Consider the following 21,951-nt stretch of genomic DNA (forward strand, 5'->3'; position numbering starts at 1 on the left):
TCCTGTAGCCATATTTAGGCTTCTGTACTGGTTTATGGTTAGCATCTAAGTGCACTAATCTTAATGAATATTCTCTGCACCTGCATCCTCTATAGTTTGGTCTGAGAAAATGCATGCAACGGGGTATGGTTATAATTGTTGTCACCTTCCCTCACCATTTCTATGATTCAAGAAAATAAATATTTAGGAGTGCAAGTATACAGTCATATTTTCATCCCCTCTAGTTGGAAGTTCATAGATAGAAACTTTGGTTTTAAATAATACCCGATAGGGTTACCTCTGTGACGCAGTTGGTTCAGTGTTGACTCTTAGTTTAGGCTCAGGTCCTGATCTCAGGGTTGTGAGATCGAGCCCCTTTTGCTCACTCTCTCTCAAAATAAATAAATCTTTAAAAAAAGGAAAAAGAAACTTCTTTAGAGATTGCTTTTTGTGTTTTGGCCTCCAGTGTTCAAATTTTAATTAGTTCACTCCTCTGAATGTTTCATCACTTTTATTTTTAAACTTTTTTTTTAATCTTTTATTTATTTATTTGTCAGAGAAAGTGAGGCAGACTGGCAGGCAGAGGCAGAGGGAGAGGCGGGCTCCCTGCTGAGCAAAGAGCCCTATGTGGGACTTGATCCCAGAACCCTGGCATCATGACCTGAGCCGAAGGCAGCTGCTTAATGGACTGAGCCACCCAGGCACCCCCATCCCTGCTTCATCACTTTTAAAAAATAAAACGAAGCAAGCATTCTGGCTACCACCATGTAGACAAATCCGTTTTCATGGTCTTCTTCCCAGTTGCTGTGCATATAAATATGCCTCACCTTTCTTTGACATTTTCATACTTTGAGGGTTAAAATAAACTCTTCGGGTTTGGTACACACAAATACATTACACCTGAGACATACATGTTATTAAATCTGAAACTTTAGCTTTGATGTTATTTTATAGTAGCTTTTCAGGTCTCCAGATGCAGCACTGAACTTCTGAAATCTTCTATGATCCCTACTTGGAATTTGTTGAAAGGCATTTTGCCAAAGCATTAGAGTAAAATGTTTTGTTTGCTTTAGTCAACTTATCTAAGCAGTCTGACTGGAACTGATGCGCTGTTGGTCTAGCCTTTATATTTTGGAATGCAGGGGATTGATTTTCTCTAAATCACAGCATAAAAAGTAATGAGTTTTCTTTCTTCTAGGAATAATAATGGTTGGGGTTATCGTTGGTTCAAAGAAGACTGGCATAAATCCTGATAATGTTGCTACCCCCATTGCTGCTAGTTTTGGCGACCTCATAACTCTTGCCATATTAGCATGGATAAGTCAGGGTTTGTACTCCTGTCTTGGTAAGTTAATTTGGAATTAAATATAATGGGTTATTCAGAGTCCGTTCAAATAAATTTATTCATCTATCCTCATACAGTTTGTGAATTCTATACAGATTTATGGTATTCTTTAAAGTAAGTCTAAAGTACATTTGGTTTGAAGAAGTAAGTTTCAGATACATGTTTTTGAACTAAAGAAAGGGCTTTAACTTGACAAAGGCAGTCATTTATTAAGGGAAGCATCATTTAGTATATAAAATTACCTTAAATTATTTAATGAGTTGGTCAATAAAACTTGATGTTGAAGGAAAATGCTTCTCATTTAGAAAAAGATATGTCCACTTGAAACAAGGCAGAAGACAATAAATAAGCAATGGCCTAAATGTAGTAAGATATTGTTCATTTAGGTCTTAAGTTTTCATTGTTGTTGTGAAATATACAAGGAGGGCTGTATGGACAAGTATATTTAGGACAATGTTCGACTCTTTCCTCTTCCTGTCAAGCAAAGCACAGAAAAGGAGTTATAATAGTAAAGGGATAATCTGCTTTAATTTATTTTGGGGATGATAATTGGTCATACTTTCTCTCGGTTTTATACAATTCAGAAATTCATACTGACATCAGGGATTAAAATATGGCCAGTATTAAAGAATGTGACTTAATAATCTTCTCCAACTCTTCATTCATTCATTTCCCCAGTCATAGGCAGGCAGCTGGATGACTTGTAGACCTCATCTCCCCCACAGAAATGGGCTGCTAACTGTGTTGGGAAAGGGAGACTGTCGGCAATAGGCTGGATCCCAAAAGACAAGATGAGTTAGGTATGGTTAGTGTTCCTTTCCCTAGCCTTACGGATTAGACAAGTGTGTGAGGAGGAGTGGGGAGAAGAAAAGAAGGGGAGAAGAGAGTGAAGTGTTTCTACCTCTTATTATTCTACGGGTCTTGCCAGAAACTTTGAGGGTGGGGTGGAGATGGGATTAGAAGCCTGGTGGTGTTTCTGGGATGGGTTCTCTTACATACGGAAACAGGAAAGGTATCTTATTTGCAGACTTGATTGCTCAAAATACCACAGAGTCATTTGTAACCCATTTCTCAGCTAGCTGGTTGAATATCAGGGTGTTTCCTCAGTTGAAGTCCTAGAGTAAGAGAATGCCACTGAAGAAGGTTATCCTGATAAATACAACAATTGTTATAATGGTATAATAGACTCAGTATATGAGATTTCAGAAGGTAAATAAACTTTGGGGGAAAATCGTGTGTGCTGATTTTTTTTTTTTTAAACCAGCCTCTCTGTCTCTTAAAATTATAGTTGTTGTAACAATGAAGGGTTTTCTGATGCCCGTGTTGGAGTATGTGTCTTCATCGTGAACGCTAGGGGGCCTCATAAGACCAGCGCAGTGTTAGTGGTCGGCTCACTACAGAGGTTAGGGAACAGGCACATTTAAATTCAGAGACCCCATTCATCCCGCTGTGCTGCCTGGTTCTTGGAAACAAAGTTTAATTCCTGAGCTATGTTGGAAACACTTAGCAGTCTTTAGAGATAAGAGGATTTCATGGCCGCTCTAGGCTTTTGTTACAAATAGAGGCTTGTGTTACACGGCTCCCAAAGAATAGGGCGTTGAGGAAAGTCTCTCTTAACTCCTCACCTAGAATTTTGGATGCTTAGAATAACTTGGAACAGCTCCCCTCCTGTCTTTTCAGTTTGGATGCATTGTCCCGAAGCTCACTCTACATTCATTCAGTGTGTTTCTTTTGGTTCTGATAAAATTTGCTGATTTCTGGTATCTGAGGTAAATACAGGATTTTTACCCTTTGTACCTCACCAGTTCCCCACAAAAAGGGCAAAACAAGCCCAGAGCTTTGTTTATTCCTGTGGACTTTATTTTGTGTCGTCACCTAAGTCTTTGTTGTTCAGTTAACAAAGTTTAAGGTTTAGCCTTGTGTTTACAGCCTCTGGGAGTCGGCGGAAAACCTGCTCCTCCCTTTCTTGGGCTTGTTACTCCTGCCGGACTCACGCAGTTACTGATTCTCCTGCGTCAGTTACTGATTCTTGTGTGTCAGTTACTGATTCTCGTGTGTCAGGCAAGATTTTTCCCTTTCTTTTCTTATGTCATTCCCTTCCCCTTCATTGAGGCCAGTCAGAGGACTCATTTTCAGTGCTAGATTCATACATTTCTCTCATGTTAATTGATCTTTTCCTCTGAATTCCTGTAACCCTTCACTGATAATGTCTCGTGTGATGGTTCTTTACATTTTACTGATCATTATAGCTTTTTGTGTAAATGTAGTACCTTCCTTTATGAGGGTATAAGCTTCTGAGGAAAAAATTCTGTGTTTTCTCAATCAATCAATCAATCAATCAGTCAATCTATCTGACTCCCATAGGGCCATATACATAAATGGATGTTAAATAAATAACACTTGGTGAAATGCTTTATTTCTTTAGAAAGCTATCCAGTTAATGTGAATAGAAGTTATTCAGGATGTCATACACCCATGGAAATAGACAGGTATCTTTCTGAGTGATCTTGCTATGTTCTTTGTCCAACAGCAGAATAGATTGTAACAACAACAACAAAAAAATGACCCTTTCAATGAATACTTAGTATTGGGAAAATATTGGAAGAGTATCTTGGGGATTAGTATCTATACAGAAAAATTTAAATGGTAGCATATGGCTAGGAGATACTGAAATAGAAACAAAAATAGAAAGTTAGTTTAGAAAATAATCTAAGCTCTGAACTATGATATGCTTTGGTATGACTTGCCGAGAAGATAGAAAGGCATTTATTCATTCATACAGTAATGTTTAAACAGTAGTAACTTTTAAAAGCTATTAAAAGGTTGTGGTTAGGCCAGCAACCAGAATATCTGTACATAGTGATTGCTGCCCTTTCTTTCTTCTTGTTTGCATACTTTTAAGAGGATTTTAAGAGGGCGCCTGAGTGGCTTCCTGCTCAGTGGGGAGCCTGCCGCTCCTTCTCCCACTCCCCCTGCTTGTGTTCCATCTTTCCCTGTCAAATAAATAAATAAATAATCTTTTAAAAAAGAGAGAGAGAATTTTAAGAACTCTTTTCAGTTCTTTGTATAACTCCATGGCTATCTAATTCTGGTATGATTTTATTGATTTGACAAACTGTCAGCTTTTCTCTTTTTAGGCAAGATCTGAGAAGCAGAATGTTGACGGGTTTCTTATTCTTTGAGGTTAACTTTAAAAAGATGGCTTAGTTGAAGCCATAGAACAATCACGATCATCCTTAGGTAGCTCCAATCCATAGAAACCGACAGGGAGACCAGCTAGTTAATTACAAGGCATTCTAGAATATCCCTGCCTGGGTGTGAGTATGAGTAATATGGTGATATGAGTAGAATCTAAATTTTTCTTACATGTCAGTCTTCAGAGATTTTCAGCCCTCACCATCTTAGTTTAGAGTGATTCCTGGAAGGTCAATTTAGTGAGAGAATTCTGATAGTTATAATGGAGGGTATTAAAAAAAAAATCGACAACTTACCATGCCCCTTGCTTTGTAGCTCACACACAAACAGCTGACATATAAGAATGTCATGCATAGCAGCTACATATTTCAAAAGAATTTAGGGTAAGAATAATGAACGTTGTTAATGAAAATTGTGTGACAGTTGTTGCAAAACGCCACCAGCAATCCAATAAAAGATACAAGCCATGAATCAGAAAGATGGCTCTTCTGTTTGGCAGATAAGTGGAATCACAGCAATTTGAACCACTTTAGCTGTGTTCATCCTTAGTTTTCTGTAGTTTACGTATGTCACAGAATCGATACTAATGCGCACAGACATTTCTTAGGCTTAAAATTCTGCAAAGCTTTATCTGTACACCTGTATTCATTCCTATTGCTGCTATAACAAATTACCACAAACTCTGTGGCTTAAAACAATGGAAATGAGGGGCGCCTGGGTGGCTTAGTGAGTTAAGCATCTGCCTTCAGCTCAGGTTGTGATCCCAGGGTCCTGGGATTGAGTCCCGCATTGGGCTCCCCATTGGGGAGCCTGCTTCTCCTTCTGCTCCCCCCTGACTGTGCTCACTTGCGCGCGCTCTCTCTCTCTCTCTGTCAAATAAATAAATAAAATCTTATGAAAGAAAACAACAACAGAAATGAATCATCTTACAGTTCTGGAAGCCAAAGTCTAAAATGTCTCATACAGGGCTAAAATCAAGGTGTCAGCAGGGCTGGTCTCTTCTGGAGGATTTTAGGGGAAAACGCATTCCTTGGCTCATGGATCTGCTGGCTGCCAGCATTCCTTGGCTTGTAGCTGCATTACTCATTCTCTGCTTCTGCGGTCACACTGCCTACTCTTCTGAAGTCAGATCTTCCTCTGACTTCCGCCTGGGAGGACATCTGTAATTACATTTCAGGCTCACTCTAATGATCCAGAATAACTTCCGCATTTCAAAATACTTGACCTACATCTGCAAAGTTTCTTTGGCCATATAAGGTAATTATTCACAGTTTCTAAGGATTAGGATGTGGATGTGTTGAGTAATGGCTGAATAATGACCTACTGTAATACCTGTTGTGATATACTCAGAAATTAATACAAAATATTATTTTGACTCGGATCATTGAAGTGTATTTCATTTTGAAGGAAGACATTATTTAAATTTTGATAAATTAAATTTGATACTAAATTTGGCTTTTAGTCATCCATTTTTCTCTTGCTGATTGTGTCATTAGTGATTTTCTGAAGGTAATTCCTTAATTTTATGACATCTATAAAACACCAGTATAGCCTACAAAGAGAAATGTTTAGAATCTTCCCTTTTCCTATATTTGTAATTTTTCCTTAGCCCTCAGAATTAGGTTAGATCTTATCCAGGAAAAAAAGAGGAGTGTCCCATGCAATCATAGTTTGGTAGGAATGAGCATATTAGACATGGCAGGAAATTGAGATAGAACGTGTTTACAGTAAATCAATTTTAGAAATTTTTATTTCTATCATGTTTTCCCCTACTTTTTAAAGTTCTGCCTATCCTGGACCTAGATACATTTAATGTTAACATTTTATCCCATTTGCTTTGTCTGTTATTCTCTGTCTCTATATGTATGTATATATATTTGTATCTGTTTTTTCTTTGTCTTTAAGACATTGACATTTTTTTTAAAGATTTTTATTTATTTATTTGACAGAGAAAAATCACAAGTAGGCAGAGAGAGAGAGAGAGAGGAGGAAGCAGGCTCCCCGCCAAGCAGAGAGCCCAATGCGGGACTCGATCCCAGGACCCTGAGACCACGACCCGAGCTGAAGGCAGCGGCCTAACCACTGAGCCACCCAGGCGCCCAAGACATTGACATTTTTGAAGACTATAGTTCCCCCTCCTTTTTTTCATTGTTAGAATTTAAAAAAAATTGAGCTACAGTTCACACGCCACACCGTTCACCTTTAAAAAGTGTACAGTTCAATGATTTTTAGTACATCTGTAATATTGTACAATCTGTTGTATAATTCCAGAACATTTTCATCACCCCAAAAGAAACCTGTAGCTATCACTCCCCATTCTACCCTTTGCCCAGACCCTGCAACCAGTAATCTACCTTCTATGGGTTTGCCTGTTCTAGACATTTCCAAAAAATTGAATCATCCAATGTATAACCTTTTATGTCCAGCTCCTTTCAGTTAGTACGTTTTCAAGTTTCACCTGCCTTGCAGCATGAGTCAGTCCTGAATAATACTTCATTGTATGAATATACCACATTTTGTTTATCCATTTACCAATTCCTGGAGGTTTGGGTTGCTTCCATTTTTTTGGCTGTTATGAAAAAATGAGGCTATGAACACACTTACATAAGCTTTTGTGTGAACATATGTTTTCAGTTCTCTTGGTATTTACCTAGCAGTGGAATATATGATAACTCTGTTTAACTTTTTAAGGAACTGCCCACTCATTATTTTAAGCTTATGTACTGAGAAAATTTTACCCCGCTCCAAAAGTTCAAGCGGTGTTTCTGGGGTTGGGGTGGTAGGTGCTTCTTTCCACTTCAGATGTCCTTCCAGAGATTTAATGTTGAAAGTAACTTAAAAACTGAGTAGTGTGCTCCTCTTTTGACGTAGTAAAATGAAAGGGTAATGAAGTTGTAAGATGATCTGACCTAGCAGAATAGTTCTTTTCACTTGTGTTTAGTGGATTTTACCTTTAGTTTCCTGTTTGATCCTATAAAGAGATCGTTGTTAATCTTGGTTGTTAGGAAGTAAGAATTGCCTTCTAATTGGGATGTTATTTACCCTTATCTAATATTTTAATAAGAAGAACTGGGAATCCATTCAATAAAGTTTTTTTTCAATCTTCTATAAAATTCATGAAGAAAATGATGGTATGTATAACATTAGTCATATCCCTTTATTTTTTTTTTAAAGATTTTATTTATTTGACAGAGAGAGATCACAAGTAGATGGAGAGACAGGCAGGGGGCGGGGGGAGCAGGCTCCCTGCTGAGCAGAGAGCCCGATGTGGGACTTGATCCCAGGACCCTGAGACTATGACCTGAGCCGAAGGCAGCGGCTTTAACCCACTGAGCCACCCAGGTGCCCAGTCATATCCCTTTAAATGGAAGAAAACATTCAAATGGATTTTGTGAACATACTCATTTTGAAGAGGTGAACTAAAGATAAAATTTGGTTGGATATTATTTTAATAGTTATAGTAATTGTTTATTCCTCCCTGATTGGAAAAAAATTGAGCTTCTATCTGGTTCCAACATTTTTAGTCATAGGTAAGGGATCTCTAAATATCTTAAGATGGGGAAATAGAAAATTCAATCAAAGATAAGATTCTGGGTAAGGATTGAAGAATTTTGTGAGATGCTAGAAAAATTTAGTAACACCTTGATCAGCTAAAATGATATTACCAAAAATGTTTTGGGATGGTGTTACTGTTTTAAGAAGGGGTAGGCAACTTTTATCCCTGGGGATATTTAGAATTAAATATAAAAATATTTGAGAATCAAATTCATGGTATTTGCCGAAAGAGGCAAAACATATATTTTTAAATATACTTGTAACTAAGCCCATCAGAGAAACATGTCAGTCTTCTAATTCTATCTTAAATTTGTAATTAAGTAATTGACTTACTCTTACGACTTTTAAATATAAATATTCCAAAATTGTATGCATTATATGAACATTTATAAAACCTTAAAGACTTGCCATATTTGTACACTTAATCTATTAGATTTATAAAGATTATCTTAAGTACTTGGAAACTTTTGAGAGACTCTTGAAATGTCTAAGTCAGTAGAGTATCTTAGGGTATTTAACCAAGTTTGTAAATGTGACTAAATATTATTCCAAACACTTCAGAATAATTTTTGGTTGGATGCTAGACATTGTGAATGTAATAATGTTAAGTGCTCAATTGTTTTGTTTTTCTTTATGAAGTGTTTGACTTTGTTCCTGGAGGCAGTTTATTGTAGATTAGCTTGAGCTTCACAAGGCTTGGTTTCAAGATCTATTGAGTAGATGTTACACTAGGGCTGGTCCTACTACTAAGATGTGACACTTCTTAGGTCTTCACTAAATGTTCTCAGTGTTTGAAGAGGCCTCTCCTCCCTAGATGGTTGGCTCTTGAATTGATTGACTTCCAGCCCTCTGTAAACTCTGGGAATTTTTCAGCTTACAACTCCACAATTATTCTTGGCCTAGCCTTGTGGAGTTCACCCTATGCATGCATGGCTTAGTATTCAGTTCATGAACTCTTTCTTTGAGAGCTTCATCTTCTCCAGTATTTGATCCTATAAATTCCCCCTGCCCTAGCTTTACTCTGCTGGAGTTTTCCCTTCCTGCATGGTGGTCTGGGACATGCCTTTCGTTAAAAAGCTGAGGCTGTTGTAAGGCTTATCTCATTTCTTTGCCTTCTCTCAGGGAACACAGGCTTACAATGCTTGTTGTCTAGTGTCTGAAGACTGCTGATATCTGCGTATCTATCTCTATCTATTCTAGTCATTTCTGAAAGCACTTAAAATTTTGTTCAGAGGTGATATACAGCATGTCTACAAAGCAAGACAAATAGCTAAGCCCAAAGTCAATAAGGCAGAGAAATTTATTCACTCTGTAGGGAAGCATAATAAGAATGGAGAGAGAATGAATAATTGTGATCAAGTAAAACAGTTTACCACAAAGGGGTTATAGCAAAGTCCTGGCAATCTGCTATCTCAGTGTGTTCCAGATAGCAAGATGTTAATGATAATGGCAGCGATAATTATGATAATAGTAAGTGTTAGATGAATATTAGCTAGGTGCTTGGACACTATTCTACTTACATGTACTCATTCTCTTAAGAGTCACAATAACCCCATGAAATAGATACTATTATTATTGCCATTTTATAGATAAGGAAATTGAAGTTTATAGGAGTGAAATTTCTTGTCCAAGGTAGGTTATAATACCAAGATGTGAAACTAGGTGATCTGGCCAAACTATGGTTAACACGGTGTACTGTATTCTGTCTTAGCATATTAAGGGTTCTGAGAAGTTCAGCAGTGAACAGAGGTGTTTACCCATATTAAACTTGGTTCTTCTATTTTATTTTTTTCAGATTTTATTTATTTATTTGACAGATTGAGATCACAAGTAGGCAGACAGGCAGGCAGAGAGAGAGAAAGAGAGAGGAGGAAGCAGGCTTCCAGCTGAGCAGAGAGTCTGATAGGGGGCTCAGTCCCAGGACCCCGGGATCATGACCTGAGCCAACGTCAGAGGCTTTAACCCACTGAGCCACCCAGGTGCCCCTAGTTTTTTTAATTTTATTTTGGAGTTTGGAACACTATTTAGTATTGGGGCTATCTATTATCCATTGCTTGGCCAGCATTCCTTGGAATGCTTGTAGTATAAGATCCTTTTAAGTAAAAATAATATTCCATTTAACTTTAGAGTTAAATGGATAGATTTACTAACTTGGGGGCGCCTGAGTGGCTCAATTGGTTACGTAGCTGCCTTCCACTCAGGTCATGATCCCAGGATCCCAGGACCACTCAGGTCATGATCGCAGGGTCCCAGAACTGAGTCCCACATCAGGCTCCCTACTCAGCGGGGAGTCTCCTTCTCCCTCTCCCTCTCTGCCTGCTGCTTCTCCCTGCATACATGTGCTCTCTCTCTGTCTGTCAAATAATCAAATAAAATCTTAAAAAAAAAAAAAGAGTTACTAACTTTGATATCGGACGCCATCTTTTCCTGACTCTTCCTGTTTCCTAGCCATGTCCTTAAGCTCCCAAGCTTCAGTTTCTTCATAAAATAGAAACGGCAGTATACCTCATACTTGGGAGGATGGTCACATGAGATGTTGCCTAAAAGTCACTTAGCACAGTCCTTGCTCAATAACAGAAGCCAAATAAATGATGGTTTTTTACTGTTACTGTCCTTCCTGTTATTATGGCAATTCTCATCCAGCTCAATAGCTATTTCAGTAAATGTTTATTGGATTCCTGTATTTATTTTCAGTTACATTATTTAATAATTTTACCTTATCCACGGTTTTTTTTTTTCTTATCCACAGTTTTGAATTTGTGTGAAGTTTAGAGAAAATACATAGCCTGTGAATGTGTTGAATAACATCCTATCTCCTGGGAAACTTGTACTTTTAATATCTATATTTGCTATGTGGTTAGAAGAGAGATTGAAATGTTGTCTCTTTTTTAATTTTAGACAACTATTACTACATTTCTCCATTAGTTGGTGTCTTTTTCTTGGCTCTAACTCCTATCTGGATTATAATAGCTGCCAAACATCCAGCCACAAGGACAGTTCTCTACTCAGGCTGGGAGCCTGTCATAACAGCTATGGTTATAAGTAGGTTAGTATTAAAATGTGTGTGTAAATGTGTTCTATATACCTGTACCTGTGTATATATATTAAAATATCAGCAGCCTATTTTTATTTCTTGGGTCAATTATCTTATATAGCCAGGTCTTTTTTTTTTTTTTTAATCACAGGTAATAGGGAAATTAATGTCAGGAATTATTGAAATCTGTAGACCAGTTTCAAACTTCTTTTCTAATCAAATCCTTACCAGATTGATGAGTAAGGTTTCTCATGGTGTGTACGTGTGTGTATGTATGTGTATTTGTGTGTTAACCTGACTTTACTTATTTTTAATAATAAGGTATTCACATAAGTATCAGAAAGCCTTAGAAATGCACATGCCATTTGACTACTGACACTCCAACAGGACACAGGGTATAACTAAGGATATATGCAAACAATAAAGTTGTAAGGATCCCCATCACAGTAGGATTTTTAACAACAACTAAAGAGATCACCTTAGAGGTCTAGCAACCAGCTATCAATCCAGTAAATTGTAGTGTAGTCACCAAATGAAATGTTAACCACTAAAAATAACAAAGTTTGTATTGACATGGAAAGATGTTCATTGCACATTTGGTGAAAAGAGCAAGCTAGAAAAGAGTACGAATTTCCTGTTAAACGTGGTGTATTGACCCACATCTATGTTCTTCCTTCCTGAAACTACTAAAATGACAGTAATAGAACAGAAAAGCTATAAAACCACAAACAGAAGGGGAGCAGAGAGGACAGCAGGTGCGAGATTCTACAGAATTAGTAAAATAGGAATCAGATGATTTTTAACTGAACTAGCAGAATGGAAAAAGCTAAAACCTCACCTCCTGCAGGGTTGGGGGGGGACACCCATAAGAAGCAAATGGGTCTGAGAGCTGAGCCTCAGAAACCCGGAGAGGTGGAGGAAATAGAGGCACGAAGTACTTCTCAGAGCTGAAATGAAGAAGATCGGTGAAAAGTTTATTCAAGAGGCAATTAGATCCTAAAAGCCCTTCTCCAGCTTGACCACTTGGGGGACCATCCTCTTCCCCCCACTTGGCAGAAGACCAGAATTCACTCTGAGAGACTGAACCAGAGAGTATGTGGATTTGGAAACACCTGCATATGTGAGGGTGCAGGTTACACACTGTATGAAAAATAGGATTAAGTGAAAATCTAGAGGCTGAACAGTGAAAATCCTATGCCACTTCTTATTCTTTGCTCATGGAATGTTGGCAGTCAGGCCTCTACCCCCAGGCAAAGAATTAGAATAATTCTTTTCTGGGGAAACTCATCAGCACAAAAGAAAAACTTGTGGATATTGACCCTTGTGGGTCCCTTAGTGAAAGAGCTGCTTGTGTACCTGATGCTTCTTCAGAAGCCTGCCCTCTGATGAGCTCTGCCTCCGTACCCAGAAAGCCCCAAGTGTGCTCTGCAGTTCCCCTCACGGAGGAGCCGACAGTGAAAGGATCACCGGACATTTGATTAAGGCTTCTAACATGAGAGACAGAAAGCAGAAAAATGGTACCCAAAGAAAGTACAGGGATAGTTGAAAGACCTTAAAAAATCTCCTCAGTGTCTTCAGAGCAGTAAGAGAATGTATGGCATCCATAATGCAAGTACAGGATGCTCTAATAAGGAGGATTTAAGAAGTAGGAAGAGCTCTTGGAAATTAAGGCTACATAGGGGCACCTGAGTGGTACAGTTGGTTAAGCAACTGACTTGATTTTGGCTTAGGTTATGATCTCGGGGTCCTGGGATCAAGCCCTGCGATGGACTCTGTGCTCAGCAGGGATCCTTCTCCCTCTGCTCCTCCTCCTGCTCTCTCTCTCTCAAATAAATAAATAAAATCTTCTAAGAGATTTTTATTTGAGAAGGAGAGAGAGCATGAGCCCAGGGGCAAGGACAGAGGGAGAAGGAGAAGCAGGCTCTCTGCTGAGCAGGGAGCCCAATGAGGGGCTCGATCCCAGCACCCCGAGATCATGACCTGAGCAGAAGGCAGATGCTTAACTGACTGAGCCTCCCAGGTGCCCCTAAATAAATAAAATCTTTAAAAATCTCAAAAGTTAGAAGATAGAGCTGAGATACTGTTCTGGAAAATAGAACAGAAAGCGGTAGCAGGCACCTGGAGGCAAACAATAAAAAGAAGAAACTATCAAAGAAATAATACAAGAAAGTTCCTGAGGACTGAAGACCACGGGCTTCCAGCTTGTTGGGCCCATTAAGTACCTAATGCAGTGAATGCCAGGAGAGAGCCTAATCAAAGGATGCTACTGTAAATTCCAAAATATTCTAGAGAAAAAAGATGAGTTATACATGAAGCATTGGGAACCTGAATGATGTCCAATAGCAACATCTAAACTTACTCCTTCAAAACTCTGAAGGGAGATTATTTTGAACATAAGTTGTGGTTGCAATATCAGCCAGATGTAAAGGTGGAATCAAGAAATTTTCAGACAGTCAGGATCTCAAAAAGTTTGCTTCCCATATGGGCTTTCATATAAACGCTGGTAGAAGATAATGGTCTATCAAAATGAGGAAATAAATCAAGAAAGGTGACACAGGAATGAGGAAACCCATTCTATGAGAGCAGATGGTTCATTTTTCTGTGATGTAGATTGCTTTCCCCTGAAAGCTTCAGACAATAGGGTCCTGTGAAATGTTGGGACTTGGTCATGGCATACAGACCAAGACCCAGTGTCGGAGACTGAAGGAAGTTGTGGGGTGACAACCGTGTAACGTGCCTAGAGGCCACCATCTGGGTTGGCAGGACAGAAGACTTACGGAGGACTTTCTCTAGGAAACAAAAGTGGAATTGATGAGTTACCTGATGTTTGACTGTATTCAGAAGCATTTCATTAACTTTGTTAGAAAGTTGAAAGCAAATTAATAGTAAGTACCCCCAAAATTGGGAAAAATATAGGCCCAAGTAAAAAATAAAAATGAGGAAATCTAATAATACACTTGATGGTTCAGTTGTGAATAATGATTTCCTTGTTACGATAAAGTAAACCATAAATATTTTTCACCCAGAATTGTTAGAACCAAGTTGGCAGGATAGGAGGAAGGGAATTATGAAGGATCCCAGGTTGGGAGGGGAAGGGCAAGTGAGATGAAGTCCCCATCTGTCACAGTGGAGGTCATTAGGTAAATGTCTAAAATTTAAAATCAGGAAATCACAGTATAAACATGTTATTTAGAAATAGAGCATTAAACACCAGAAGAAACAGCTAAAGAAGTTGAAAAGAATGACTAGTGGAGAACAGGTTCTGGGAGTGGGGGCTGGGGACTATGTCATAAGCTTTGTGGTACTTTCACTTTTTAAATAATGTGCATGTTTATTCGATACAAATAAAATTTAATACAAGTGAAGAGAGAACCACTTCCACAATGTGAGCTTTTATTTTTAAAAATCTTTGTGTTTAAAAATGTCTGGGAGGCTATATACCAATATGATAACAGTATAATGCTGAATGATAGCACTGAGGTTGATTTTTATTTTCTTCTTTTTGTTTGTCTTTTCTAATTTTTCCTATAATATTTTGTTACCTAGGTCATAAAAACATTTTAAGATGTATTTTAACAAGTGTTCATGTTATGTTCACAGCATGAACCTGTGCATTTTGGCACAGAAATTTATTCTTTGGCAATAACTAGTTTGTTCTATGAAATACATATATTTTTAAAGTGAGACCTTAATAAAATACCCTTAAGGAAGATTCCTTTGGGATTTTACAATGTAACTTTTAATGGGAAGTCCTATTAATTTAGGCACAGCAAGCCACAATTCATTTATTTTACTAAAAAATTAAAATAATAAGTTCCTAATGTTAACTGTCAGGCAATGGTAGAACATTTGATCTGATATTTTGACAATCAACCCCGTTCTCTGATAACGTGGGATTTATTTTTCTGTAATGTAGATTGCATTTTCTTGGAAGATTTAGGCAACAGGATCCCACAGAGTATAGCAACTGGCAATGTTTTATAGGATTTAGACCAAGAAACTGAAGCTAACCAATTGGTAATAGTCATGGAAACTTAACAAATCTCCAAGCTCCATGGAGACTTTCAGAGTACATGGCTTGCTCCTGTATAGATTATTTTTCCAGACCTCTCCTCAAAATCAGCCCTTTCTGTGGCTACAACTCATTACCAATAATAAGATGCTACACCTATCTAGGTTTCACACAATAAAAATGATGCCTCGAATGCCTTGTTAATTTCAAATACAAAGAAATACTCTTTTAAAAATCCCATTTTTTAGGGGCACCTGCCTGGGTCAAGTTGGTAGACTATGAGATTCTTGATCTCAGGGTCAGAGTCGTGAGTTCAAGCCCCACGTTGGGTGTAGAGCTCACTTAACAACAAACTATTTTTTAAATTGGAACAGCAATAAATGCACATGGTTTTTAAAAATTAGTAAACACAGAAGGACATAAAATAACCATCAGTCTTCTGTTAGTCCCTCCCCCCAGAGATAGACATTGTTAATAATTTCTTATATATCCTTCCAGACATTTTAATACATCTAAAGCATATTCTTTTCCTGTTTTAAGAAACATATCTTAGAGATCAGGAGGAGATCCTAGAGCTTATTCTGTGTTTTATTTTCAAAGTTTCACTGTTGACATTGATTTTTACTTGGACTATTTTTCCTTTTTATTCTACTTTTTAAATATTAAAAAAATTTTTAATTTAGATTTTTAAAAAATTTTAAAAAGCAATTTTTAAAAACATTGTTTTTAAAGTAGAGGTGTTTGTGTATAAAGATCAGCTTTAAATTTAGTACACTTATTTCTCTTCCCTAAATTATACAATTTTCTATCTTCCAGCATTGGGGGCCTTATTCTGGACACAACCGTATCTGATCCAAACTTGGTTGGGATTGTTGTTTACACACCAGTTATTAATGGTAAGAATTAGATATACTGTTTCACAATGGTATCAAATCATTATATATACTCTTAATCAGGAACAGGAATATTAGGGTTCACAGTTTAAGAGGTGTATCTCCCCCTCCCTTCCACTCCCCCCCCCCCCCAGGTTGGTGTTCGTGATAGAAATGACATTCCCTGTTCTCAGTATGTACAACCTATTTTTGAAAAGAACTGTTTCTTACTCTTACTACTTGGTATTGGTTTAAGAGTCGAGCATACTTTATTTTTAAGATTAGTGTGGTGAAATAGGATATTTCAGTTCTGGATTATCATTGACTTTGGGTTTATCTGCTGTCTCATGTTTTGCTACTGCTCCTGTCGATTTTTGTGGATCAATTAGCGTTAGCTAGGTTTAAGCATTGCTTAAGTCAATTCGATTCATTAAAATCGATCGCTCCTCTGTGGCTCCCTTTAAGATCTGCCTTAAATTATTTTCTTACCTATAAAAAGGGAATTATAATACTTAGGTTCACAGGGCTTTTTGGTATGAATTCCATTTAGTAAGATAATTTTAATCTAGTCATACTGACTTTGGGGCTGGCTGTCATTATATTGGATTTTAGTACAGTTTATGCCAGTATAATTTAAAAAGTAATTCTACCTGAGGGAAAACATGTCACAGGATATGCTACACATTTAATATAAATTGCTTTCGTATATTTATGTGTAATAAAATAATGTTATATGAAGGCAAGGTCCCCAAAATCTAATTTCAGACCTAAAATTTCACTTGAACATTTACATTTTTGCATAGCTGTAAAATGTCCATGAAGATATTTCCCCTCTAGATCCCCTTTCCAATTTTCCTAGTGCCCCTACCCCCCCATCATCCACCCTTAAAATCACAGAACCATCAACGCAGCCCTTCACCCTCTGAATAGACAATGATCAGATCTCATTGATTTGCCCATTAACATAGTTCACTTGTTCACTTACTTGTGTAAGAATGTCTCCACACTAGTCTGCTAATGTCTTACTTCAGCCATCACTGAAGTCATAAAGTAGCTTTCCTAACCTACTCACTGCTCAGTGCCAATTAACTGTCACTAGCAGGCTAGTCTTTCTTTCTTTCTTTTTTTTTTTTAAAGATTTTATTTATTTATTGGACAGAGAGAGAGATCACAAGTAGGCAGAGAGGCAGGCAGAGAGAGGAGGAAGCAGGCTCTCCACTGAGCAGAGAACCCGATGTTGGGCTCCATCCCAGGACCCTGAGATCATGACCTGAGCCGAAGGCAGAGGCTTAACCCACGGAGCCACCCCGGTGCCCCTATGTTCATCATCTTAAGATTGAAGGTGCCCCAAGGCTAGTCTTTCTTAAACATTGTTTTTTTTTTTTACTTCAATCTTAAGATGATGAACATAGGGGCACCGGGGTGGCTCCGTGGGTTAAAGCCTCTGCCTTCGGCTCAGGTCATGATCTCAGGGTCCTGGGATCAAGCCCCACATCCGGCTGTCTGCTCGTTGGGGAGCCTGCTTCCTTTTCTCTCTCTGCCTGCTGCCCTGCCTACTTGTGATCTCTCTCTGTCAAATAAATAAATAAAATCTTAAAAAAAAAAAAGATGATGAACTTTTCAGTGGCTTCCTCCTGCCTGTCAAATCAAGTTTGAATTCTTCTGCTTCGCTTTCAAAGCCCCCTGTATACTTTTGGATGTGTACAACTTTTTCCTTTATCTTTCTAACCAGATTCCTATTTCATGGCCCTACAAAGACCTAATTTTCATTATCTGGAATGATTACTGCTTTTTGTCCACCTGTTCAAATCCTCTTCTGTGAATATTAGTTAACGAAGTCACTAGCATAAATACTACCACCAATACTGTTAGAGCTATATTGTCCTACATTTCAGAGAAAATTTTAAATTATAACAACCCTATCATTAGGAATGTTTGAAACAGTGTTCCTGTTATTTCACCTTATGTAAGAAATGATTCTTGAGCCTCCCTGGAGTTCTGTTCTTGGAAGCTGTGGTATTCGTGGTAGTAAAATCTTTTTTGTATCTCAGTAAGTGAATCTCTTAGTGGGATCTCACAATGAGCTCACTTTATGTTGAATTCCACTGGTTAGAAACATTGATAGAGAAGATTTCTTCCATGGTCCTCAAAAAAAGATGGAACTTTTGAGAATTGAATTTCATACTAAATGTGCTAGAGGATATGTGATTTAAAGGGCCCCTAATTAACACACCATCATCACCATCATCATTTGCTAACTAGTGAGTGAGTACCTACTATGTGCCCGATAACATGCAGGTCTTTTAATGCATGTTACATCATTTCAACCTCACCATAACAGAGTAATGTGTCCAGTATCTCACGTCTAAGTAAGTGGTAACTCAGCATTTAAACCCAGATCTGCTTGATTCCAAAGCCTGAGCTTGCCCCAGCCCCCACAATAAGTGCTAATTTATCTGTTTTATGGGTTACAAAAATACACACTTTAAGGCATATCAGTGATGATATTTTGATGAGGGTATCTTTTAACACTTATTAACGTCTCACAGAAGTAGTAGCATTTTCTGAAATAGATTTCATAAGAATGCTAGTTCTGTGAGATTAATAGTATACCTTCAGAAGTAAGTTTTGTGGCCAATTAAGTTTGGGAAGCATTAGGTCAAATAGATTTCTTTACTACAGGATTTCTTAAAGCCTTTATCATGCTAATATGTACTGTGAAGCTCTCCTTCTGGGACCTCTGCTAGCAAGGGGTTAGGATTTCTAGAACTAACCTACCTTCAGACCCCTGACTGTTCTTTGGGAACTACTGATCTAGGGCTTATAAATATCTTTATCACAGTGTACTTTCAAATAATAATTGAGCCCTTTTACAGAAAAGGTAAAGACCTTACATCAGTATACTTGGATTTTCATTTCTCTTTCTTATATGCTCTTTGTGTCATACATTTTACTTTGTTGTAAGCCCTATATACATCATCATCATTTTTGCTTTAAATGGCCAGTTATTTTTTAAAGGGATTAAAAATGAGAAAATGATATCCTTTTAATTTTCTAATTTATTTTACATTTCTAGCACCCTTCTTTCCTTTGTGTAGTTCCAGATTTCCATCTGGTTTTATGTTCCTTTTGCCAAGAGAAATTCCTTTCATGTTTCTTGTAGGGCAGGTCTGTAAAGTATTTGAGAGGATAATTGAGCTTGAAAGATGATTTTCCTGAGTATTTTTTTTTAGTCCCTATACTAATTTGTCTAGTAACCTGGGAAGAGAAATTTCAAGACTTCCCTATTTGAAAAAAATCAAACTTATTTTTCTTCTCATTAAGATGATAAGCATTAAACACCTTGCTACCTGTATGTTGGCCATGATAGTCACTAAAAAAAAAAAATTATTTAGTCTGTTCTGCTTTCAGGCAGTGAGTCAGATTTTAAAAAAATAATTCATAACAATGACTTTATGTCTTTGGAATACCTAGCTCAACATTACATAAGTCAACATTTCAGAAGGATTCTTTTTTGTTTGTTTTATTGGCCCACGCTATAACATGAAGAGCCTTGCTTGGTCACATTTACGCAAGTTGTTTGAAATATGATGATAACTGCTTTGTTTGTCCTTATGTTTCAGGTATTGGTGGTAATTTGGTGGCCATTCAGGCTAGCAGGATTTCTACCTACCTCCATTTACATAGCATTCCAGGAGAACTGCCTGATGAACCCAAAGGTTGTTACTACCCATTTAGAACTTTTTTTGGTCCAGGTATGTGCTTTTGGATTTTTACATATTTTATATCAGGAATAATTCTCTGACAATAGAGAGGGGCAGCGTTTGCTGAATGCACATTTTGTCAGTTTGATGTGCCTTTTTTAATTCCTGAGAACTCAGTAGTTTTTAAATAGAATAGATTGTGTTCATTAAGTCTCAGTGAAAGAAAGTCATTTGTATCAATTCTGCAGTTGCTGAGGAACTTTGTATACTTTTTCTTTTTCATCCTTTTCTCTGGGATGCCTTGTTCATGGGTCAAGAAGGAAAAACCATGGGGCACCCAGGTCAAGCTCAGTCATTAAATGTCTGCTTTCAACTCGGGTCATGATGCCAGGGTCTTGGGATCGAGCCTGTGGAGCAGGGAGCCCGGGGAGCCCACTCCTCTGCTTGTGTTCTCTCTCGCTGTGTCTTTTTCTATCAAATAAATAAACAAAATCTTAAAAAAAAAAAAAAAAAAGGAGGAACCTTATACACATAGGAAAGCCTTGCTAGGTGATTTAGACAGATATACTGTCTTTCCTACATTAATCCTTTTGGCTTTTCTGGATGTAGGCATTCGATCCCAAGCAAACAAAAGGAGAGGGGAACCTCCCTAACAAGGAGTAGTGTCGTGTGTCACCCAGCCAGTGACTACCAAAGAACTGCGACCACAGGATTAAACCTCACAATTCTTCTCACTTATTTTCTGATGAAAATAAAGGTTATATTTGGCTTTTTAAAAATTTTAAGTTCAGTTTGGTTAAAACATAGTGTATTATTAGTTTCAGGGGTAGAATTTAGTGTTTCATCAGTTGCATATTACACCCAGTGCTCCTTACATCAAGTCCTCTCCTTAATGTCCACCACACGGTTACCCCATTCCCCCCATCTCCCTCTGCTCCAGCAACCCTCAGTTTGTTTCCTATGATTAAGAGTCTTTTATGGTTTGTCTCTGTCTCTGATTTTGTCTTGGTTCATTTTTCCCTCCCTTTCCCTATGCTTGTCTGTTTTATTTCATAATTCCACACATGACTGAAATCATTTGATAATGGTCTTTCTCATTGACTTACTTCACATAGCACAATAGCCTGTAGTTCCATCCATGTCATTGTTAATGATAAGATTTCACTTTTTGATGGTTGCATAATATTCGTGTGTGTGTGTGTGTGTGTGTGTGTGTGTGTGTGTGTATAAACATCTCATTTATCCATCCATCAGTGGACATCTGGGGTCTTTCCATAGTTTGGTTATTATGGACATTGCTGCTATAAACATTGGGGTGCATGTGCCCCTTCGGATCACTCTGAATGAGCATCAGAAATGCCCAGTGATGGCGCCTGGGTGGCTCAGTGGGTCAAGCCTCTGCCTTTACCTCAGGTCATGATCTCAGGGTCCTGGGATCGAGTCCCACATTGGCCTCTCTGCTCAGCAGGGAGCCTGCTTCCTCCTCTCTCTCTGCTTGCCTCTCTGCCTGCTTGTGATCTCTCTCTGTCAAATAAATAAAATCTTAAAAAAAAAAAAAAAAAGAAATGCCCAGTGAAATATCAGTGAAAGAACTCTAAAGGAAAAGTAAAATTAGAGCATTTCTGTGCTTTAAGAACTTCATATATTTTCTTTTGTCTTCCCTCTATTACTATGATAGATAGTAAAGTCTGACCAGTGTTCTTCATAGCAACTTTTTATCAACTTCCTGCCATTCAATTAGCATATAACATATAATGAGAATTTCAAAGAATTAAGTAAACTGTGAGTGGTTGAAATGTATTGTTAGCAACAGAATTTTACGTGATGCTATATAGTATAGTAACATGAAAGTAATCCTTAAATTTTAATAACTGCGACCTATTAGTAACCCAATAGGATCTTGTTTTAACTTTTACATTTTCTACTACAGGAGTGAATAATAAGTCTGCTCAGGTTCTCCTGCTTCTCGTGATTCCCGGACATTTAATTTTCCTCTACACTATTCACTTGATGAAAAGCGGCCACACTTCTTTAACTGTGATCTTCATAGTGGTGTACTTACTTGCCGCTGGACTACAGGTAAGAGTTACGGCCTCTTGTAATCTCTTTTATCCTCAGTCTGCTGTAAACGCAAAACTGCGTTAATCTAAGAGCACATGAACTATTTTAACATTTCAAAAAGCAATGGTATGCCTTGTGTGGATTTCATCCTCCTAAAACCAAGAAACTCATGACACTTTTCATATCATCTGATA

General features: G+C 37.8%; 1 protein-coding gene across 10 annotated transcripts in view; it reads left to right on the forward strand.

Moving 5' to 3' along the window:
• Positions 1-21,951, forward strand: part of SLC41A2 (solute carrier family 41 member 2) — a 128,878-nt gene that overhangs the window by 64,116 nt on the left and 42,811 nt on the right. For all 10 annotated transcript variants that reach the window (XM_059402202.1, XM_059402207.1, XM_059402203.1 and 7 more), the window contains 5 exons: positions 1,178-1,324; positions 10,973-11,120; positions 15,937-16,016; positions 19,616-19,747; positions 21,627-21,775. In XM_059402202.1, the coding sequence (XP_059258185.1) occupies positions 1,178-1,324; positions 10,973-11,120; positions 15,937-16,016; positions 19,616-19,747; positions 21,627-21,775 (656 nt within the window). The remainder of the gene's footprint in view (positions 1-1,177; positions 1,325-10,972; positions 11,121-15,936; positions 16,017-19,615; positions 19,748-21,626; positions 21,776-21,951) is intronic.

Source organism: Mustela nigripes, chromosome 6 (assembly GCF_022355385.1).
Source record: "Mustela nigripes isolate SB6536 chromosome 6, MUSNIG.SB6536, whole genome shotgun sequence".
Taxonomy (NCBI): domain Eukaryota; kingdom Metazoa; phylum Chordata; class Mammalia; order Carnivora; family Mustelidae; genus Mustela; species Mustela nigripes.